This window comes from Bombus impatiens, unplaced genomic scaffold, assembly GCF_000188095.3.
Source record: "Bombus impatiens unplaced genomic scaffold, BIMP_2.2 scf_0739, whole genome shotgun sequence".
Classification (NCBI taxonomy): domain Eukaryota; kingdom Metazoa; phylum Arthropoda; class Insecta; order Hymenoptera; family Apidae; genus Bombus; species Bombus impatiens.
Genome location: NT_177158.1, coordinates 28,690 through 54,146, shown reverse-complemented (window position 1 = coordinate 54,146; position 25,457 = coordinate 28,690). Strand labels below are relative to the sequence as shown.

Genomic DNA, 25,457 nt, shown 5'->3' with positions numbered 1-25,457 from the left:
CTCCAAATCTTGCCGATTATCGATATATATTATTTTGTGAATTCTAGAAAACTGAAAAATTGGATAACTCGACGATCGTTACCATTTTCTAGTTATCAATTTTGGTATTGAAATTATGGAAACTCAAAACGTATAAAATGTTTTCTAATTAAAACATTGTCCAGTCCTCGACATTTAAATTACTGAAATTTCAGACACGTAAAATACAATATGAATAACAAATAAAGTCATTAGCAAGATTATTTTTGATTATAGATAATCCAAAATGTGTTCTTTTTTAATTACCAAAAATCTTTCACAAAATGTAAGGGAAAAATAAAAAGTGACCGCAACTTTCTTCCCAATTTTAGTGAAATCGAGATTAATTAAGTGGAATACATGCAAAATCGTAATTAAATTACAATTAATGTCACATCCCAGTTACCATTTAGACGACTTTAAAATAATACATAAAAAAAAATATATATATATTATGATTTAATTCAACGGTTAAATAATTCAACTGTAATCGCGATTTTTTTACTTAGAAATTTCGAAAGCGAGACTAACGAAACGTAAAACGAGTAAAAGTGCAGCATGAATTACAAATAAAGTTGCGTTTAAGCCACTCGGTAGACAGTTTTGAAATTCTCCTAACAGACTCTACGTCGAGTCTACTTTGTTGCTAATAATTGCTTCTTACCCCTCTTCTTTCTATCGATATTTCGCGCTGATTGAAAAGAGAAAAGGCATTTTAAAAGTAATAAAAGAAAGAGTAAGTAATTTATTTGATCGTTGAACGTCGCAACTACTCTCATTTACTGTTTCCTCGGTGATCCAACCTTCGTAATTTCCGCGGCAAACGACGAATGAAAACTATTACCACAGCTACGACCAAGATTATGCTTAATGCTTTTTACACAATTAGCGAGATAAGGTTGATATTACCGGAATAGAAACTTTCTGCAGGCAAATAACGTTAATTGCACCGTAAAGTCACGAAGCTTTCAAATTAGTCGGAGGTCCTCGACCTCCGCATACAACTTTACCTCCACGTCAAATTGAAAACCATCAAACTCTAAATGATTCATAAAAATTTTTCTGGAAAAATACGTTGCTGTTGATTGGATCGCTAAACATGTTCCGTGATAAAATTCAGCGAAGCGCGTTTTAAACGACTGCCGGATAGAGACATTTACGACGAAGACAGATTCGCAACATTTTTTTCGTACACTGGTAATTTATTTAGATTTATAGAAAATCTTTTAACCACATGGAAATAAGTTCGATACTAAGAACGAAAAGTTGTAGAAATACCGAAACGATATTTCATTAACAAGACTGAGAAATTAAGCAGAAAATAAATAACGATCGACTTGTTCCTTTCAAAGAGATAACGACGAGGAAAAGCAGAAAAATATGATAGAATTTTCTAGCCAACCTAACGCATGATCGTTTGCTTGGTTTAAATGGCGAATCGAAGAATCGAATCTATTGAAATGTCAAAGGGAAGGTGAGAATCAAAAGTCGACCACGTATGACATAAAAGGCAGAAGTCCACTTTCCCCCGATGGCCAAGGCTCGAGAGATCAAGATGACCTCAAGAGATGGGCATTTTCTATTCGCGTGACGTCTCCTCCTCCTCCTCCTCTCTCTTTTTACCGCTCGTCGTATCTTTCTCTTTCCCTTTTCGCAAGAACCGGCGCACTCTTCCCGTATCGATTCGTTTCCTTTTCTCTCCCTCGTGTATTGCTCTCGAAATGGATTGCAACTAGTCGTGATTTCAAAAGCGCAGTTCCCTTCTTCTCTTTTTTTTTTTTTTTTCTTAAATCTCTTTCCGAAGGCCATATCTCGTTTGCACGCGTGCCACAAGACTAGAACGAAGGGGAACGAGCAAGGAAATTTTGTAACGTCCAACTTAGATTTTAGATGGTCTGTCCAGAACGCAGTTCGAGAAATCGTCTTCTACCTGAGAGATAATCGAACGATCTGCGTTCATATTACTATATTTAGAATGTGACTGGTTTTTCACAATGTGCAGGGGAACAGTGCAATCATTCGATCTCGGTATTAATGCTGCGCATCCTTCGACTAAAAATAGAATTTCGTTTTATAACTTCGAAGAATCGCTCGCAGCTACTGGTCGAGCATAATTTTCATTTGAAATGTTTTTATCTTAACAAGGGATGCACGAGAAAAATTTACGGCGAGAAATATAGAAAATGAACGAATTTTACTACCTGTTATTTCTATCAGAAAAGTAAAAAAACAACGATGATTCTTCGGTTTCAATGATTTCATTTTTGAGAAGGTTAACGAACAATTGCTACACATCATGGTATGAGAAGTTACTAAAAGGCAAATGAGTTCTATTAAGTGGATCTCAGTGCTTGCAAACTGAAGAGACTACCAGTCTTAATGACGAGTTAAAAATTTGTTACATTGCTACGTATTCAATGCGATCATAATAGCAGTCTTTAACGATAGTTTTTGCTAAAAGTTCACCTTGAACGTAAAAGAAATAATCCTTAACGTTTGATCGATATTCAGCATTGAACAGTTCTGAATTATTGGAATTGATATTTTAGAGTTGCCGTTGTAAATCATCGACATGATTAATTGTACGAGCATCAGTGCCGAGCGATGTAAGTACCGAAGATTGATTTACGCTATTTGTTCACGCTCGATGCGCAACAGACTAATAGCAAATGCGGAATCAATGACGAGCAACGAGCGATAGAAAACTGTGCGTTCGAATTCTTACGAGACGTTGGCGAAGCTAGAAATTGCAAAGTCAGCCTGCAGGATCGGAAAAGTACATTCTTACGTCGAGAAATGTATGCACTACTTAACACGTTGTCGATCGGTGAAAACCATCGTTCTGCTTGCGAATGCCGAGCAAAAAGCTGCACAAATTTAAACGATTAAAAATAACAAAGTATAACGACGCGGATGACTTTTGCAATAGGAATCATTCGAAGATTTGAAAAGCTTACACGACGCGAGAACATATTTTCGTTGCGCATATTTACAGCTTAAAATCTTTTCTTTCGAGACGTAAGTTGGAGAACTTTTCTTCGTGGAGATCTCGTATCTAAAAGTATGATATTTCGCAATATCGTTTTACTTTTATAACAGCGTGAAATAATTTGTACATCGAAAGGTTTCTGATGGTTTTGTCCTAAAAAATCTAAGTTGAGGAATTCTTCTGTGAAAATGTTACGTTCGTTTGTTCAAATAAAAAGTATAATGGAAGATAAAATCGTCAATTAATTTGAAAGCGAACCAATCGTGGAAACAATGCTCGATTATCATTGAATTAAAATTCCTCCCTCGAATCATTCTACTTTACACATACAAAAAAAAAAGACAGCGAATACCATAAATTAGCATAGCGAGTAAACTGCAGACATTAAATTCTTCAAAAATGCACGAAACGTCCGGCAGAAGCCTTAATTCCTAGATGCTAATGCGATAACAAGCGTAAACTCTAATTACAACGACGAAACGTCCAGTTCACTTTCAAACTCGCGCACCAAATAGCAAAAATCCAGGGTGCAGTACAAACAGTAGAAGAATCGTCTCATCTGGAGCGTTAAGCTACTATGTATAGTTACACGACGAAACACATATTACTTTGCAAACGTATCGCAAAGTCACTGACATATTTTCAGTAACAAATTTCTATCGTATTCGGTAGCTTGCCTATCTATGCAACTTTTATATCTATATTTTTCCAACGATTTCCATATTTTATAAATATGTATTTTTTTTTTGTTTAACATAAAAACAAAAAAGAACAAAAAATACTTAACTATAAATAAAACGTCAAATGGATAATAAAATTAAATCCAGTGTACAGTTGGAATATTAAAATAAGAGTCACTTAAGAGACTGACAATTTACAGACGAGCAGCGAGCGTCGAAGTATTCTCAATGTACCCACCCATACAGGTGTTATACGCAATCGAAGACAGGTGAATATGGGCGCTATCCCGATAGGATCTTGCAAACGACACGGGTGCACGCGCATGCACCGGGGTCACGGCGGATGCACCATAGATGCATCATACCCACTCGCCTCTATGGCAACCAGAGGCTACGGTTACACAATCCTCGTAGCCTGCATACAGACGATACCGCAATTTGCGAAGCGCCTCTTCGCTCGTCGATCTCCTTGCGTTCTGCCGTTTCTTCCACGTTTCCTTAACCGGATGCTCAGGCCTCGTCTTTTCATAAGTTCGTGCGCGATGTTTTCACCGATTGACACGAAACGTGGGTGTTGATAACGATCTTCGGCGCACGATCGGTGCACGCGAGCCAATTGATAAGATTCGACGACTTCGTATCACGTATCGTGTTACGTACATCGGTGCGTTTTTAATTGGTAATTGTGAAAGCTCGACTGCTTTCAGAAAGAGAATGTGAGAGTGTAAGCTGGTGCGATCATTGGCCGGTTTCGTTTATCGACGACGATACTGTGATCGTGGCACGAACGCCAAGTGTTTGGCAAATAGATCGTGGCAAGCTCTCGTGAACGAAATTTATCAGAAAATTGTTCCGTTTATTTTTTTATTTCGAATCTTCGAACAATCAGAAATTTGATATATTTCCTTCTGGCATATAGATATGTTAATCTTTGGAAAATATTTTGCAAAGTATTTTCCCCTGACAATGCTATCCAAGTCGTTCGTATTGTTGAAAATTGTTCAATGCATGAAATTTATCTTATTTTGATCATTCGAGAAAACTTGACGCGAGTCACCAATTATCACCGCGATAAAATGTTAAACAGTCAACGTGTTAAACTTATGTCAAATGTGCTAACACGTTATGCATATTCTATGAGCATAAATGTCATATTTAACGTGTATAAATATCCGCGATCTAAGCATGACGATCATATCTATGCATATAAAGATTCGTAATACTTCTCTACCAGAAGAAACTTTCTTCTTTGAAAATGCAGCAAGGATTTAGCACCGGATCCACAGACATATCGAGCAATCTGTGCTTAATACGAAAAGAGTATGTACTTCTGGGACGCAATATCTCTAAAGTTCTATCGTAGCATAGCAATGTGGGCCAAACGCAAAACCGGTTGCATGTTACATACGTAAGTCAGTTGCCACTGTACTCGCAACATTTGACAAGAGTGTAGAAAAGTCATTATATACCTATGTATTTAAGGAATACGCATACCGGATTCATTGTACCAACTTCAAAGCGAAAGAAGCACAAAGCTAATAACCGTCTACGTATATCGTAGAAAGAATTTCTAGCGGATATTCTACTCTTAACTCACGGTTAATTTCTTTCGCTGGCTTTTTTTTCGTAATGAAATTTCCGAAATTGCGGGATCGAATTTCGTCCCGTGGCACTGGTCCTGTTTTGTTCGATATTTCGTCGTTGAACACAGGGACTGAGTGCGATAACGCGTACTCGAGTTCAACTGCGCGCAGAAGACGCAACCAGCGGGTATTATGTAATAATTGTAGGTGTCGGTGGCGAGGTCAGGTTTTGAGGTAAAACCAGAACCAGCCTTTGTGTAATAGCTGGACGAATTAAGTCGCGTACTAAGTACGCCAGTTCTCTTACATCATTGGAAGAGCTGGTTTGTCCTTGCCAAGATGTTTCGCGTTTCAGGCTTTCGATATGAATTTATCCCGAAGCAGACGCAAACGCACTCTGTTAGTTTCAATAGTAACGCGAGTAGAAAAAGTTACCTAATGAATTAAACATCCTATAAATAATGTCATCAGCTATTCATCGTTGCGTTGATTTACTGTCTCATAATGAGCTTTTTCCGATGCAACGACGAGAGGGATCTATGTATATAAATAACACGAAGAAAAACTGAATGACACGCGAGACGAGCTGTAGAAACTTGCATATGTACATGCTGCTATTGCATATATCCTATATCGTTACATAAGTGGCTGGTCACGAATTGTAATTATCAGCCGGCTTGTGCGAACTTTCTCTGTACGGTTTTTATCAGAATGAACACGGCCTTAGTCCCGTTCTCAGCTAATAAATTCGAGGCGCACTATGTACATACAATTATGTACGTACGTACACGTATGTGCACACTATTCTTCAACGTACAACTTGATTTTCGATGTGATTTACGTAAGTGGCTTTGAGTAAACTGAATTGCTACGCGAAAATCGGTATGTCTTTTTAAAATTGACGTACCACTGACTCTTTAGAAAGCAAGTTAAGTATAGGATTGAGATAGCCACGATTGCGATCTATGGATTAGGTATGTTTATACATTTGGAGGAAATTTGAGAAATGTACGAAAGCACGGTAATACACATAAAAATGTTCAAATGTTCATTTATCGTAAGAAGAGACTGTAGCAAATTTCTATTTGGATTTCACTGCGCTAAATAATATTACAGCTTACCTTTCCGGGAGTAGGTGAGACCGATGTTGGGTTTAACCCCTGCTGTAGATGATACATTTTCGGGGTGAGCACAGATGGAGGTGCGCCGAGGCTACCCGGGGCGACAGCCACGCTCGTCATGGTCATTTCCTACAATGGACCCAGTCCTCGGCTTCTTCGAACCACCTGTCCGCGGCCTTCTGCGATCTACGTAATTGTTCATTCTCGTACCGTGACCGCTGGAACATATACGCGTGCAACTTTAGTCAAGTTTTCCTTCATTCCTGAACTTTATGTCGGCAAAGCGGATAAAGCGTTGTGAAAGTAAATTAAGGTGCGAATGGAAATTATAAAACACCAGCGCAACATTTTCTAAGTGTTTAACGAGCTTCTACCTAACTTAATAAAATACAATACGATAAAAGAATAAATAGATAAATAATTGTAGACAAATTAGAATAATCATGTTCGAACACGCGTGTAAAAGAAATTATTAATTAATAATTTGTATGGTTCGAAAGTAGAAGAAAGCAACTGCGAATTCCTCAAAACTTCACGCGGACATTAAAACTTTACTTCGAAATTCTGTATTTCCATGTTATGCTGATTTCTCTCAGGAAATCGCCGTGAATATCCAAATGCAACGCCGACGAATGAAGCGCGAAGCTGGAAAGACGTGTCTTTTTTCGCGCGTTGCCACGGGTATAAAATCACATCGAAATGGCGATTTGTTAGGCAATCATTTCGATCGTATTACGACACTTCACAATGGTACCGCGTAATTTCACTCTCGCCAGGAGATCGCAATTGCACAATTTTCGTCGCGCCAGACGAGACATTCGGGCGGACCTAGAAAGCGTCTAGGAAATGCTAATTTACCAGAGTTACTGGTCTTGCTGTTACGTGCGCGAGGCCCCCACGAATATAGTTGTCGACTTGACAATCTGGTGCAATGAATCGAGGATTACATAGTATAAAATTACAATTCCAAGAAACGTACGTATACGTACGTAATTTCTTCTTACGTACGTAATAACTTAATTATCATAATTATTTCGTATTTGTTACCTATACGTATATCGATGGTAAAATTTCTTAATATTTTTCTCAATGAGAAACTTTTCCAACGTAGATCGGAATTCTGATACTTCAAAGGGAAAGAAAGAAAATAGAAAAAAAGGAGAAAAAAAGAAAGAGTTAGACAATAAAGTATTAATTAGAATTCACCATACGAGAAAAATTCGCGTTTGGAATTTCTAATATAATAGATCCGGAAAGGAAAGGAAAGAATTTGAAACTTTTACAATGTAGGTTGACACACCTCTCTTACCGTCAGCGGTGTAACTATACTCTCGATACTGTTACTTCGTACTGGCGAGATTCATTATGATGCACCGGCATGTCGCTGGCTGATTTTTTTTAAGAATCATCGTGACACGCATTTCATTCCGTTGATCTCATTGCCGATACCTATTCGCATGAATTTATCTTACTAACCTTCATTTCATATACGCCAAGTTCTTATGTTTTAAAAGGATAGCAAGATGTTAAAATATAATTGCAAGAATAAAAATCTATCTTTGGAAAAAGGAAACATTGAAATTTCGTTACAGAAAATCTAGAGCTCTTTGTAATTGATCAAGTATTAATGATTTGCTGTGTTTCTCTCCATCTCTATGCGTCATTTAATATAGTGAAACTAGTAATTTTTGCTTCACACGCAAAATGAGGTCTCAAAGGTAAAAATTCTTCGTTTCAGATCAATATCTCTATTCTTAAACAATAAATCTCCCATTGTAGATCAATATCTTGCGACCAAGTTAGTTATAGGTAGGAACAAGTGAAAAGTAATAAGAGAAAATTGACTGCCGGCACACGACTGTATCCGAGAAAACAAAAGACAGGGACCTCGATGGTATTTTATTTTCGTAAGTATCCATTAAACCAAAGAGAATATGATCTGGTTAGGTGGTAAACTGACCCGATAACGGTTCTCCAGAGAAACGGTTATCGACACGCAAAGACAGAGAAAACGTAAAAATAGATGTAAAAGAATGGCAAGAAGAATTGGACAAAAAAAAGTGAAAATGTCGCGGATGAAAGAGCAGGAGATAAAAATACTTTTTTATCCGTTATGGAAATGATCATATCGAGTCTTAAGGTATCTAGCTTTAATAAATTTTGCCTTCTACAGTTACAAAATGAATATATCGTATATTCAATTTATGTCTTAGTCTTATCTCCTATTTATCTCTTGTATCTTGTAATGCGTAACAATTCAGTACTAATTATAAATTCCGAACGTTAAAGAGAATTTTGTAAATGCCAGGCTAATTTCGTAGCTACTTCCGTTTCCGGTACAGCTTAGTAGAAAAGCAGCAACGCAAATACAAAAATATCAACCAATTCCTCCTTTCACACAGGTTCTTACCAATAAAATTGCATATCTAATAGTTTCTTTGTTCCTGCAAAATAAATTGCCATCTCGAAAAAGAATATTCAAGAGTTCGTTTTTGCATTTCTGTTTAACATATCACTTTCACTGTCAGTGAAAACACTTTCGATATCGGTACGTATTCCAGCAATTTCCAACAAATTTAATCATTTAGAACGAGTTGAATTTGAAATCTCACAATTTGCTAACGTTAATTTAATAAATTCCTCGTGTTATTCCATTGTGGAATCCTCAATGGGAATGGAATGACTCTAATGTTTCCCACAAGAATGCCACTATGCTCGTGGAGGGAGAACGGGCACAAACCGCAACTAACGCAAAATAATTTCTGTCTTAATGGCCAATTTTGCCACATTTGCTCGTCGGAAAAAGCGTGTGGGCGAGGCGTAGCCACAGACGTATCGATTTCGTAAGAACTGGAGAAATCAGCGGCTGTTTTACGGCTCACCTAGCCGAAACAGTTGAAGATGTTAAAACAATCAAAGAAGATAACCGGCTCGATTCAGAAACTGGCGATTCCTGCTTTTTTTTTCGTTGAAAAAGGAAAGGAAAGAGAAAAGTAAGAAAAGATTGTCGAGAAGCACGAAGAGCATAGCGTAAACGTCATTTATCTTCGTTTCCACGCAAAGCGTTTGCATCCTGCTAATCGCATTTTTATCGCTCTCATTCTTTTTAATGATAGCGCGAAAAATGCTTAATTAACTTCTCGTCTACAAGAACTTCTTTCTCGGTGGAAACTGCCGGATTAACATCGCATCGTGTGAGAAATCGCTTATTAATTTCACAGATATCTTTTATCCGTGGCACTTCCTACGTACATATTATAAAAATATCGCTATAGTCTTGAAATTCCGTACGATATCGTAAATTCTTATCGATCTACGAACGAACAAATGTGTATTATTAATTGTTTTAATAAATCGTTTTTCGACGGTGAATGAGGTAACGCGATTGACGCAACATTCCATGTAAGTACAAATATTTAGTATATCACGATTGTCAGGAATTATAATGCCTTTGTGTACTAGCAGGATTAACAACGAGGAAGTGAATTGAATAAATTCTGCACACTCGTTAATTTCAACGTGTGCTCCAAGATATCTTCATATACACATGTATGTCTGTATACCATCAAATTGCCATCAAAAACGGGGAAAAAAATAGAAATGAGGAAAACATGAATTTTTCATTTTTAAACTTATTAGAAATCATAATTTTTCTTTTTAAAACACCTATTATAAAATAATTATTTACAAGCACATACTTGTAATACTACTAAGAATTATTATGTTTCATGTTTATTTCTTGCAACTGGCAATCTAATGCGCGAACGATTCGTTCGTAGTAAATACATAACATTTTAGATATCAAAGTAAACCGACAGGCATTGAGAATCTTTTACATTAAAATCAAAGTATTTCGTGATACTTTCACACGTGCGGCGATTCTCGCTGTTCTAAGTGCGCACTTGACGATCGAATTTACAAGCCTGCGTAAAAAGATGTGTTTTCTACTACATTTTGCTTCGCTATATATCGAATATTCTAGAGAATACCACTAACAAACAAAACTTGGAATTAAACGGAATTGGAACTAACTGATCAAATATTAAAAGTTACTTGTTTAGTAAAATTTAATTATCAGAGAAACAAAATTCCAAAAAGTTAACGTTAAATTATTCGTTTTCTGAAGAATTTAACTTCAAATTTAATTCAGTTTCACGGCAAATAATCAACTATATTTCTCAAGCATATGACTCAACATATTCTTCAATCTTTTTTTATTATTTAATATTCCACGTTGACAAAAAAATGAAAATGTCATCTTCAACATACGTAAGTATGCTTCTTTATTTCGCTGAAAGGAGGAACGCAAGATTCCGTAGGTACGCGGAGAAACCATCCCGATAACCTCCACAACTTTCTTACCTCCACAATCGATCGAGGTGCAAATATAATTTTGTTTTTCTCTCGCTTTTACCTCGATACTGAAAGGCTTGGCCAGGAAAGAAACGAACGAGTTCCTTCGTGAAACTCAAGCCGTTCTCGGGTCCAGTAGAAGACAGGCGAAGTTGTTACGCGAACCTGGCCGCCTTCCGTCTGCTCCTGCATCTACAGCACCGTGCAAAAAACTTAAAACATTTACTTTTACTAAGTCCTATGGCAACAATTAAACGTATTTTTGGGAAACAAATCCCATAAATCTATCGTAGAAATTACTACTAATTTTCCAGTTAAATAGTTTTTAAAGAAATAATAATTAATAATAAAATTAGAATAATATCAAATATATTTCTGTTCGTTCATAAAACCAGAACATTTCTATTTTATAGATGATCTAAAATTGCTGCCTGGTGCTGTATATGCATTCTATCTGGCTTCCAGTATTTATGCAAGTATATAATATACTTACTTACTTGGGTGGACAGACTTTCCTCGCTCCATGAAAGTTGATTCTCTTTGGGCGTGAGTCGCGTGTGGGGTTCACAACTACAATTCTCGAGTGAATGGTATAAATTGAACTCGAAAGAGTCCAAGCCGATCGACACTTTGCACGCCTACCTTTCCCCCAAACTATTCCACGGATACATCGTACGTTCAGCGTCCAACCAAAGTCAGCTAAATGCTATGATTTTATGCACGAATTCCCTTCAACGTTGATATCAAATTAATTTAAACATACGTGCAATTCTCCTTCCGAGTTCGACTACGGCAATTTCAAAATATTGCTCGAAATTTGTTCAAACATTTGTACATTTGTACGTAACAAGAATTTTGTTGGATATAAAAAAAAAAAAAATATTTCAAGTGGGAAGAACAGCAACTGTTCCGTATTTCGCGTGATACTTATCGTTTCGGATTACATATCCCATGTAATACTACGTTACATTCTTACGTTATCGCTGGCTTGAGTCTCTAATGTATATGCAATACCGTAAGGCAAGATACTTTTTTTTCAGTAACTGAATAGACCAAGGGACATTGCCACGGACATTCTTCGCTGTGTAAGTGACGAATGCAATCTGCGAAGCGATTATGAAAAAAGAAACGAACAACTGTACAATGTAGAAGCGCAGCTTCGCACACGACCTTCCGTTGTTGAATAAGAGAACACTAAGCCCGTTAGTTGCTCCGAGAGAAATAACATGCACGAGATATTATGGGAAAGAAGAAAAAATGTTAAATGCCTATAGTTCTCGCCACGAGAAATAAAAAGTATTTGTTTTAGACAGGTTCTGAAATCGATACCTTCGATGTAAAACGTAATTTGGTATATTTGTGTGTAGGAGAGTATTCTTCGCTCGTCCATAGAAAGTGATGTAATTAAATTAAAATAACGTGTGGGAAATCCATGCTCTGTCGGATGATGTGAAACAATTTATGATTCTTAAACGCGAATATTAAGTATCTTCAGACGGAAAGAGGACATTTTTAATGCGTATTGCAAGAGCGGAAATGGAGTCTCGTACCTGGCACTGTAATCTTACGTTGATATTAATAATAAATAACTAAATTACAGATACTCGCGTAATTTCATACTTTTGTAGACGTAACTAAGGAAACGAAGAACCTCGATAAACTGTTTTACCTACCGAATATTATAGCAAGCCACTATCTATTTAAAGATCTATTTACACATATGTGTAATACGATTGTGTAGACAATTTATTGGTATTATATATCATAGGTAGTAGAAAATCAATCAGCAGCGAATAAGTGAAAGAATCTTAAGAATGAGAATACCGCCGCAGGGCAAACACAAGTGTTTCGATAATATAATTTGTATCAAGTATTCACGCGATATATACGTTATCCAATTCGGTTTCGAAATAGCGCAGATGCACGAACAATCGATGCGACTGAATTCAAACGCTTCTTCATCTCGAAACGTTTCCTAACCTCTAAAGTGCTCGAGCAAGTAGTTACGCGTGTCGGTCTATCTATGATCCCTATTCAACGGAGAAATACGTACACAAGGTTTGGTTAAATTATGTAAGCCCTCTGACGTTTTTATTGACCCGCATATATGTACTAGGAAGGTAAAATTTCTTCGCATCCAAGCATATAATGTAACCTAACCTACTCCCACCTACGATGTAGGTAGACGGCTTTCTTCGCTTCAAGAAAGTAGCCTCACTTCGGGCGTGCATCGCGGATATATACGCGCAAACATTTTACGCAAGTTCGATCTCTCCTTTCTTCCCTTTCCTCTCTATTCCTTTCACAGCCGCTCGCGGCCTTTCTTCGCGTCCTCTCTTTAAAATACATTTCCATACATACCAGCGATCGGCCAGTTGCGTTTCGATAACGTACAAAGGCTATGTGGCAAATATACGACAAGTCCAATTTTCTTCAGTTTCTATTTCTATCGCATTTATTCTCGGAGGACGAAAGGGAGTAGATACTTCTTCAACTTTTCGATTGTCGTAGCTCGGATCGAATGATGCAATCTGACGAAATTTCTTAAGTATCGTTTTTATTGAAACGAATCAAGTTTCAGAAATTTAAATATCTCGTTTGTTATTTTTATCGCCGGTTAATTTAACGTCCTTCGTAAATTTTAACGAACAGCGATAAAAATGAACGAGCTAATAGAAAGATGCGTTCGTACGATGTGCAAGGAAGTCATCGATGTGGATGGACTTGATGAAACCATATATCACGAAGGAAATCGTGTCTGAAGAATATCAAGAATTTATAATATTAATGGAAACCTAAAGATATAATTTTTCTGTGAAATGATCGAGTAAATTGCAAAAATTATCATGTACAGAGTGGTCGATTTTACTTCCTAAATACGAATTGCTGGTTAACTACTTGCTGGATAAAGATACGTTCAGACAAGAATTTAATGATCATAATTTGGCGTAATTACTTTTTCTATAAATAGACGCGTAAAGGTCGTACGGAGGTGACATACATTCCCTTAAATGGAATCATATGATTTTTAATGCATAATCCATCTTGACATTCTCCATAAAAAGTTATTAGCTTATTCGTGTCGAAAAGCCATTAGTATCGCAGATATTTGAACTTCTATTTCGTAACATCTATCGTGTAAAATACAAGGGAACACGTGAGGTACGATTTTGTATTTTTTTCCCTTGTTTCTTTATGCGATAAGTTCTACAAAATAAAAGTTAAAATACCTACTAGACGAATAGTTTTTTGATACGAATGGAGATACTAATTTTGTATAGAAAATGTCAAAGCAGATCGTCTGGTGAATTAAAAATTATATTATTCTATTTAAGAAAATGCGTATCACCCTCGTATGACCTCTACGCGTCTATTTGCAGAAAATCTAATTACACCTAGTTAAATCCCCCTCGAAACCATTCAATTCCTGTCTGAACATATATCTCACACAGCACCAGTAATTCGCATTTACAAATTAAAACCAGACATTCTGTATATTTATATGCTTATACAATATCACACGTACTTTATGTTAACCAATTAACTGCGTTCGACGTTTATACACGTCAATCCAAGATTTTATTTCGGTGCAGTTGACGCGTATACTCGTCATTGCTTGATTTTACCTGCATATCCGCAAACTCCGCAATTAACAAGTTAATCGATACAATGTTACGATGTTGCGATAAAATGTTACAATATTAATTAGATTGTATCACCGTTCATATTGCAACGACGTTATGGTTCTGAACGTTCATGTCACGATCGCGATGAGGAATGGCGTCTTCCGATAAATTAGCGTTAATTTCTGTTTATATGTTCGCGGTATAGGTTTTCATTCGCGTCCAATAGAAATAGATTAATGAGTCCCCGAAGCCGGATTTCCTCCTTACGCATGAGATAACATCGGATTAAACCTCGGTCGATCGATTTCCATTTCTCCTGCGCGTCAACGCTCGTGACTTGCTCGTTTCGATTCGGTCGGAGATCGAAATTGCCTGCCGGCATTTATTGTAAATTAATCTCGGGTAAACTCCACGATTACAAATTACCATGCATTTCCACGTAATGCTTCAATGCAGCACACTGTTCGCTGTAAAACGCTTGGAGGAGGAAGAGGCGCTGGCGAGGGGGTAGAATCACTTCTGTATTACAAAATATCATTACATGGTGGCATGAGCGCAAGTTATGAGTTTCGTTTATAAATTTCCTCGTAGCGGTATCTCATTTATTCGCGCATTCGCTCGCACTGTGCTGAATGTGCAATTTTTGCCTTTCCTACGTATATTATTTACGTATTTATATACATCAACGTCCATAAATACGCCAGGACACGTTTGGAAGAATGAGATAAACCCGTAAAATTATTGCGAAATTATTAATATTCTTTTGAAATTCATTACCATCTTTGGATCTTTGGATCGTATTGTAATAAAAATCACATACTTATTCTTATTTCTCGTAATTATTCCCAGTAATATTAAGTGTTCTCTTCCCTTAAATCTTCCTTTAAATATTCCTGGTTTCCACTGTCTTGATTAATTTTGCACACTGTATCATTACATTTTCTTATATTTCCTACGTATATCGTGATTTAATTCTATGTAAATGATACTACAAGTTAGATTGAGATTTTAGGCTATTGAATTTTGTCTACATTTTTTCCAATAGGATTTCAATTAAAATAGGTAATTAAGACAAAGAAGACTGGCACATGCATATGTTAGTTACATGTTGAGACAATTTTTTTTTATATTCATATATCGCCTGTGTATTTTACGTAACACATGTTCTATTTCTTTCAATGTATTCTTCGCACTGTAAATAAATTATAATTATAACAGCAGAACCGTACGAGAGAATTACATCAAAGTTACTTTCAAACGAAAGAAAGAAGAACATCGCTCGGCGCTGCTACGTCCATTAAGGCATTTGCACATTGCAAATGCAAAGCACAACGTAACGTAAAGCGATACTTTTACGGTATTCGTAAACATTTGCAAATAGCCGAACGGGAAATGTGTAAACGAGATCCTGTTTAATCAACTATGTATGTATGCTTCGTGCTTATTAATCTGGATATTATCTGGATTATTCGTTTGGATTATTTGCATATTGATTGATAATTCTCATAAAAGAAATTACCAGATATTTTTCCCTGTTGACAACTATCTTTAAGTTTTTTTACAGTTGTACACGAAGGGACATAAATTAGACATTTCGATAAAAAAACATATAGTTTCATCGTTCAAGGTAAACTACTGTTGCATTTCTGTAGGAATTGCAATTCAATTCCTCTGTTAGTAATAAAAATAGAAAAAAAAATGTGATCAAGAGTAATATCTTCGATATTTCTAAGTTGATTTTTCATTGCGTAAAATATCTCGTACTATATAAAATACAGTTATTTATCCGATGAAATGTAAATGTAATGTAATCGTATAGCAGAAAAGAAAGACGTATATTTTATACGTTCTAAATTTAAATGCTGCCCTGTCTCTGTGCTTTCTTTTTCTCAAATAAACACAGTTTGCACATACGTGTACACGCACATATCGATGTCTTTTACACCATGAGATAGCTACACAACCATCGAACAAACTCAGTCATGCTCCGTTTACTTCGGGTCAACAAGGAGGCCACCATATGTAAGTAGAACTGTCTGTTTCTTACTTGGCGTGCACACTATATTTGCTTTTCTATAACTTTATTTAATAAATAATTTCATTTGACGCTTCGTTGTGGCATACCTTTCTACAAGAAAAGGGACTGCATGTGTCCTGTCTATTATATATTCGTGCAATAAAAATGAATATGCACGTTTAAACGTGCAATTCTTTTTTACACCGTATGTTACTTGTTGTGGATTTGCTTCATGGTATACATTATGTTCGTATGCATATATGATATTTGTAATCTATACTTTGAAATAATTTATTTTGAAATATACATTGAAATAATGTTTGTCTTTATCTCATGAATCTAATGCGATGTACGAGATATTTGAAAAAGTATCTATATCTACGTATATAATAAATAATGGAAGGAAAAAAGAAGAATTTTCTGAACATATTAATTACCTTTAAACAAAGAAAAATGGAATAAAATATTATCAATGAAGTTCAGCGTAAGACCACGCTAAAAAGGAAGTTGTTCTTCATGTTAGTCACGCGTTTGACGTATATATATTCATCAGTGATATGTGAAGATCTTACACGAATGTCTAGCAATCGGAAAGTAAAGACAATGGCCTCCGCTCGTGCACTGCTCTCTTCCGGAGACAGGGTTAACAGCCTTTGCTACTAGTTCATCCTTTTATGATCATACACGCGTATTCTATTCGATATGCACAAATAGCGGAAAACACGTTTGTTCAGTAGAGCAAAATTTTAAATAACGTAGTTCATCGTAGTTCACCGTGTCTACGCGCATTCTGATACACGCGATACTCTTTGTTACATGTTCATTCACAAAAGAATTACGTTTACAGTTAGACCTGGAATAGTCAACGTTTATTAACTAGATGGTAAAGTTGTTAATCTAAATTTAACTGAAATCTACATTCAAAGTGGAGCGAAAAGTGAATGACCTCTTAATTAATCCTTATCCTTTTTATCTCTATAGATTAATATCTTAAGGTTACAACTTTTTTAAAACTTTTTAGCAAATTACCGAGAAGCCAGTGGATAGCAACGCAACAAGTAGTCAAGGGGAATAGCGTTTAGATAAAAACTTTAAACGAACATTTCTAACCGTTTGCGATCGGACGACGTTACATTTGCAGTTTAACCGTAATCATAGTGTAACATTTTATACCGCTTTATCGAGAATTTTTTCCCCGATTACAAAACATGCAACTAGTTGCGAAAAGAATTTATGTTGGTAAATACTTATACGAATGAAACATCTTTTTGCTCATGTTCTGTCATACTACACATAAATTAGCGTCTACTTACGTACAATTGCGTTATCATTTTTTAGATATATAAGTTTTACAGGCTGTGAGATATAAAAGTAGAGATATCATCGCATGTGAAGTAGAAGTAGAAGTACACGTGAATATTATATCGTCCGAAAAGTTTAGTGGATGCGCGATATTTTCCGTTTTAAATCATTTTATCGAATTACGTATGATCCATTGTGTTCTATCAGGATAAAGATTACAACGTTCGACAGATTAGGTTTCGCGTTTATATAAAGATGAGTTGTTGTAAAAGACGTGTCTGTAAAAGAAAGATACTTTTCGGGCAACCTGATATAAAGGATCGAATAACGAAATACTAAGACTAAGAATACCGAAATAAAGGGAAAGGAGAAAAGCAAAAGCAATTACATATAAAAGAGATAGTATTTGATATAACAACAAGTTGGCCAAACATTCGCTAAACTGAACGCCGTTCAAGGCCTACAAAGTTCCCGATACCTTATTGAGCGGTACAGTTACTTAAGTAGGCGATCTTCTAATCATTCTGACCTCTATAAACAGACAATGGTAGACCAGCTATGATTCAGAAGCAAACCAGTTCAGAATCAGAAATTCCTTTGCAAAGATATACCTATATATAAGAGAAATAGGCAAAGCCAGCAATGAACAATATTCCATATAATAACCTTAACAATTGTTACAGCATATGCAGCTAATAACATTGCTTTCGCGTGTGATTGTCGCGTCGAGCAGGCTAGCCAGTCGTAAAAGGTAAAGCGGGAGAATTTGCGACTAAGAGAGGGAGAGAGAGAGACGGAGATAGAGACAGGAAGAAAGTCGATGTTTCCTTTCTCGATAGCGAGAATTCAAACCGGTCGCCCATCGCGTTTCCAAGTTTTTGCTTGCAAGCATTCGCCGTGACCAACGGTTCATCGACGAACACGGGGCTAAACGGGTCATCTCCATTTGTCTTCACCTCGTAGCTTTTAAATTCGTCCGTAGGTCTCGGATAGAAGTCGTTTTTCTCCGGTATGACGATAATTACCAGCGGACAAAGTCGTTCGAACAGCAACGAATTTGTTGCAGGATTTTCACCCATGAATCTGTGAGGATCCTCTTTTTATCTAAGTCGATAAATCCTTCGAAGGGAAGTAAAATCGATGGTAATGAAATCCTAGGAAATCTGTTAGCACCGTTTAACGAGGAGCAATAAATCTGTGTGGGCAAGTCGAGGAGTATTTTTTTGGTCGTGTAGCTAGACTTTCTGGAAATGAATACAGCGAATACAGTGTGAGTAACGTTCGAAGGCGGAGGAAATATATTCTTCCTTTGAATGCAGTGTGTAGGAACTTAACGTTTTATTTTTTATTCGTTATCCAATGATATATGTTAACAGATAATTACGATATATCTACTTCGATATACGTGTTACTCAACGAAATTCGTTTAAAAGCTTTTCCCATCGTTTAAAACTAGCTGAGACTCGAAGCTTCGCGAACAACGTTTCTGATTTAATTCCACTGTTCGTAAAAAGATCCGCTCGATTGCCATTAGACTGAATTCCGATCGGTAGCACATCCAGACCAGTGTTAATTACCTAACTCGATAGATGAAAGAAACGCGATGCAACTTCGTCTTACGGGACTTCTCCATCTCGTATTTTCGTAGAAACGAAACGTGTGTGTGTGTGTGTGTGTGTTTGTTTCAACACGAACATATAAAAGTTTTCTTCTCTACAGTTAACTTCGAACAATCAGACGCTTGAACAATTAAATCCATTGAAAATATCAATCGATTTATCATCTTAAATCGTAATGTTATTTCGAAACTAACTATTAACAAATTAACTATAACCAAACTATTGCCTCTGTATTCCTTTTCGTGAGTAGGCTAGCCACACGAACACCACGGTGGCATTCGACTATTTACTTGCCCATTGACACACTTCGCAGGTGTGGCGTAATGTGGACTCGACGAACGCTCCAACTGGCTGCATCGATTTCACGGTATTTCAAACTTCGATATGAAATTCATAAGATCGCGTGAAGGAGGGGCAAGATGTTCCATTAGCATCAAACGAATGCTATATTCGGATAAAAATGATGGCTGAGGAATGAGTTTCGAGCGTTGATGTAATAATTCTGTATGGTGTAAATCTAATTGAAAGCAGTGAATAATCGGTCTAGTGCAGCTTATTTTTCATACGTATATGAGCCGATAAATGTACGTTTAGCGATATGAAATGCATTCTCGAGTATATATATCTCCAGATATTACGTACTTTTACAGAGGTGTAATTTAATTAACGACAAATATATGGGTTCTTGTATTTGGTTTTATATCTTTTACGATATTACGGAGCTAAGATTTTACTGGAAATACAAATAGCTTTCGATAAAAGTACTGATTATCGTGAAAGGTATATGTTAGATCAAAACATGTAATAAGCAAAATGAGAAAGCAACGTATGAGATGGAGAAAGAGCATCGGTAAAGATAATCGTAGCGAGAAATGGTAAAGAAATAAAAGAAGATTAAAGATAATCGATATGTAACGTGTAAAACAGAAACTCGAGACTGCTTGTTAACTTTTCCATCGCATCTTCCATACTATTCGACGAATCAACGTGTTTTGCTATAGAATTCGTATCTTCTGGAATAATATATTTCGTAACTTTTAAAATTTTGTATTCGCATTTATGTAGAATCTATATTATTCATTAATCGATTTGTAAAACCTAAAATCTTGTAATTCCCTCTTCGTAAACAGCCATCCTCGAATCTACTGTTTTAAAGAGAAAGTCGTAGATTTGCATTTTTCGTCAACATCGGAATCTTTATTTGCCGAGTAACGTTACCTACCGATTAAATAACTCAATACCTTGTATTAAGATTTTCTGAGTGACTAACGGTTGCTGTCGAAAGTCTACACCAGATCCAAAACAGGATCTTCGCGACAAAATGGATGACGGTCCAACAAAGAAATTCACCAGCCACTCTGAACGATTTAAAACGATGAAATATTCTTGAAGCTATGGAATCTCGATAGGCTTTCAAATATTCTTCAAGCAAACCATTAGTCGTGAATTTAGAGAAGTTGTGACGAGTCTTTCTCTGTGCTGATACAGATAATTTTGATAATTTTACCTTTGACTATCTATGTAGTGTAAAAGTTTCTTTCTCCAAAGAAAGTTCCCGAGGAATTACATCCATCGAATGGCTGACACAGGTACAAGGCATGAAAAGAGAAACGATCGCGGATGAAAAACACTTTGATTGATAGGGGAGATTATCTAACTGAAAAAGGTAATAGAAAATGGCAACTAACGATACCAATTAGTCATAGTATTTATACAGATCAATTAAGTTTAATAATATTTTGAATCACTCAAGTCCAAAGAACTGCTATCGCAAATAATTTACGCGTATTATACTATGGTTGGTATCGAGCATTATCGAGATACACGTTCATCGAAAGAATTATTCGAATAAAATTTTTAGTTTGCCTGTTATTTACTTCTGTTGCTTTATCTTAAATAGCGGTGTATGGATGATAATGTGTTCGAAAAGCTCGTTATTTTATTTGATTTCACCAGCAAAATATACAGATATTTATCTGCAGCACATGGAGTTTCTACTCCAAAATTTTCGATGCGTTGCTTTAGATACATTCGTTTTCATACGTCTTAACTTTCCCATTGCTTCGGTGTTTCGCAGCGTTTCAGTATCCAGTTGTTTCCAAGGTGAGCATTTTACGGTAATAGATGCATTTCTTGTAGAAGGAAGACAGTTATCTATTAGCGTTCCAACGGATGCATTTTCAACTTTGACGCAACCGTGATAACAGTTCGATCATTTTTTTTTATTCGAACGCGACAAGATGTATAGTTCTCCGATGCGGTGAAACGCGAGGACATCGAAACAAAAGTGGGAACAAGTCAACCTTCGCAACTTTCAAGGAGTGAAGGTTCAGATTAGCGGTATATTAATACCAGATATAACTCTCATTCCTTCGTACACGTATCGTATGCTTAATCCAAACTCGAAAATAAAAGCTTCTCGTGTTCCATGTCACACATACTTTTTGACTCGTCAAGGTTTCATTATATCGAACAAACATATAGCACACCGTTCCATTCGCTTTACGTTTACGATAATTTACAAAAAACGTGCAATTTTTAATAGAATCCTCCAATTTGCGTTTAAATGCAGGTTAAAACTGTTTCTGTTTAATATGAAAAAACATGCGCATGATTATCGAAATGCTTATACAAATTCTACAAATAGAAATAAACAAGAGAACGTTACATTAGCAGAGTACTTTGTGCAAGTGAATTGATTGATATCTCGTAAAAAAGTGCCGTTAATCTTGCATTAATAAATAATAAATTGTACGCAGTAAAAATAGAAAATTAATCTTTGTACTATAAAACACGTCTTTGTGATTCAGCGTTAGTGACAACGCGCGTATCAACTTTAACGAGCTTTATACCGGGTGGTTGGAACGCGAAAAAAGAAGTCGAAAATATAGAATAAAAAATTTTTTTTTTCGTTTTTCCATCGATCTACGATTTTCTCGAAAACAAAGCCTCGAACGAAAAATTTTTATTCTATGTTTTCGACTTCTTCTTTCGCGTAGAATCATCCCCTTTCCGCTTATACCACCAGTTACCAACCACCCTGTATATTTTTCTATTTTTATTCGCGAGTATAGCTCGTGACGATTAAATCTCTCACTTGTTTCGTACTACGTTTCGGGAAATGCTTATCGTAAGAAAAAAGATGCGATTCGTCATTTTCATCACGCGCTGCCGTTCTCTCGTTGTGACTCGTTGATCGGGCAAGCCGCTTTTAACAGGACGCTTCGCTATTACCATGCTGCTGCAAAGCGGAGTACATACAATACACGCTGTATTATCCGTTTCCAACACAGCCGCGCATAGAATCACAAAAGGTTACTAGGTTTCACATTGCGTAATTATGTCGTCGCTCGTTCCTCCAGGAACTCGCTCTGTTCACCGTGTCTAAATTTTTGTTCGAGTTCGATTGAAACGAACGAGCGGACTCTCCGGCTTCTTGCAGAGAATTTTCCACAAAGGTGAACGCTTCACAGAAATACCACGGCCACCGGTAAACAGATGTATTATTCATGCCAAAGATCAAACGTTAAGCATTAAACGTTAATAATTTATCTTTTCCACGGTTAAAGAGGAATTGAATAGAACGGTGTGAAAACAGAGAAAACGGAGTTCACTTTCACGTGGAAATGGATCTCATACTTATATTTTTACAACCTGCGCGTTGTTCCTTTTTTCAATATTCATTGACAAATATTCGTAGAACGTACGGTGTATGATTCCGATGACGATGCTATTTCGTTGCTCGTTTCGAATTGAGAAATCGTTGCTTCAAAACAGTTTTTGATCCAACGAATGATAATAGTGTTTCGGGGTCATATGTTCCACGTGATCAGCTTCTGAAAGTAGCCAGACAGACGGTCATTTTTTTAGCGTACTCGCATAATATATACAATCCTCGTGACTCTGGGAAACCTGTTTCGTCGACCTTTAAACGATAATTGCCGTTTATTGCAATTTTCGTTCGAGCTTCGAGCACCGATGCATCGTTCGTCAAATATGGAACGAAATTTTATCATTCGCTTACATCGAGCAATACCAATTTCTATCAGGATACGAGGCTTATAAATACCTCTTGCAATAGTAAAAAACTTTATTTACTTATGAAATTTTATTTACGTGTGATCGATTGACCGAATAAACCGATCTTCTGTCCATTCAATCTGAACGCGAACATCTATTGCCACGGATGAAAGCGAGGAGAATCAAGAAACTCCTGTTGTGTGAAATCTCGTTACACGAGCTGTTCAGATGGACGAAGTTGTACTATACAATCGAACAAAATTTCAGTCTAACTTCTATCATCCTAAAGTTATATTGGATTGACAACTAAGTGATTACGGATTTTGTCAATACCACCTAATGACAATCAATCAATTAATTGCCAAGCCAATATAACTTTAGAATGATAGAATAGCTTGGCTTATCAGTTGCGAATTTACGCATATCCAAGATCTAAGATATTCGAGAAATAATGAAATAAAACATAGCAGGTGGCTCTTTGTTCGCCGGAAAGTGAAAGAGAAAAGAAATCGAGTCAGAGGAATGGAGGTGATCGAAGAACACCGGAAACCACCGTCGAGACGATTTTCAAGCGTTCGTCGCGTGTTCGCGTTTCCGGGCGGAGAACGTTCGACCTCTTTCTTCTTTTGGCCACAGCTGTAACGTGTAATTACGCTCAATTCGGATTTTCACGTCCCTTTCGTGCCTGCGCGCCTCTCGAAACACGAGAAAGAGCGCGCCCACTCTCGCCAGAATTCGAATCCTCTTCCCACTGTGTTTACTTTCTACGAAAACAATCAGAGGGAATTTTACCGCGATGCTTTCACGATTGTCTCGCGTTCTCATTGTTCCGTGTACGTCAAATCCTATTGAGTTAACACCGCGCTGTCCGCGGCAAACTAACGGCAAGCTTTTTAACTTCTTTGCGCCTTTCCGTGTGAAGACAATTATCGTGCGCGCATCTTGCCCTGCTCGATCCATGACGATTTTATGTGATCTTTCGATCCCTCTCGTCTGTATATGTGTAAATCGACTCGCGTATATGTGCATTGTACATGCGCGCAAGTGTTCCGCTATTTGTTTGCCACAGACGTCTAACGTTTCGTAAGTCTATCCCCTGTGATTTTTGACTAGAACTGTATTTCCTTCATCTCTCGTTTCTGCGGTCGAGAATCAGAAGAATCAACGGACAAGGATGACGCAACTGGCGGTTACTCATCTTGAATTCTATCGTCTTATGGTGGAAAGACCGTTATAAATTTTCTAAACTCCTCGATCAACAGTAATCTGAACTGCAGAAAAATGTACCGTCGACATAGTCGCGCATTTTTGCCTTATCTTATCGCGGTCGATGAATATTACGAAGCATATTGGAAAGAGATATACCGTGAGAAATAGAAGCATTGTTACAGCTCGCTTATCGTAGAAATAATTTTTTATTATTTATTACTAAGTACGTGCCGTACGTGTAACTGGATATTACACGTAAACACTCGCAATAGTAACAAGTGTACAGAAACAAAAATAAAGCCACAAATATGGTGTCACGTTAGAAGAGTATCCGAAAGATATTTTGAAAAAAGAGTGCAAATATAATAGAGTTAGAAAATATAATTGCACCTTTTCCGATGGAAATGCTTGAATAATTCAACTTTCTTGCCTGGTTCGCGTAGAACGTTATCGCGTATCTTGAAAAACGTATGCGTGTATCTTTTCGTGTTAAGATATATTTAAGTATACCTCTTACATTATACTTTCGATTTTGCTCGTTAATAATATCGACCAAGTTATTCCCATGCACGACGCGTTCAATTTATTTGCGATTCTAATTTAACAAAACTTAAAGCAACTTTACATTATAGATTTATATTCATAAAAGATTTCCTGGTTTATACAGGGTGGTTGGTAACTGGTGGTACAAGCGGAAAGGGGGTGATTCTACGCGAAAAAAGAAGTCGAAAATATAGAATAACAATTTTTCGTTTGACGCTTTGTTTTCGAGAAAATCGTAGATCGTTGTCTCGATGGAAAAATTAAAAAAAAATTTTTTTATTCTATGTTTTCGACTTTTTTTCGCGTAGAATCACCCCCTTTCCGCTTGTACCACCAGTTACCAACCACCCTGTATAAACCAGGAAATCTTTTATGAA

General features: G+C 36.6%; 1 protein-coding gene across 4 annotated transcripts in view; it reads right to left on the bottom strand.

Moving 5' to 3' along the window:
* Window positions 1-25,457, bottom strand: part of LOC100746900 (titin) — a 49,404-nt gene that overhangs the window by 15,546 nt on the left and 8,401 nt on the right. For all 4 annotated transcript variants that reach the window (XR_001102566.3, XM_024370332.2, XM_012390221.3 and 1 more), the window contains exon 2: window positions 6,392-6,609. Coding sequence is in view for 3 of the 4 variants with exons in the window: in XM_024370332.2 (XP_024226100.1) it covers window positions 6,392-6,517 (126 nt within the window). In the remaining variant the exon portion in view is untranslated. The remainder of the gene's footprint in view (window positions 1-6,391; window positions 6,610-25,457) is intronic.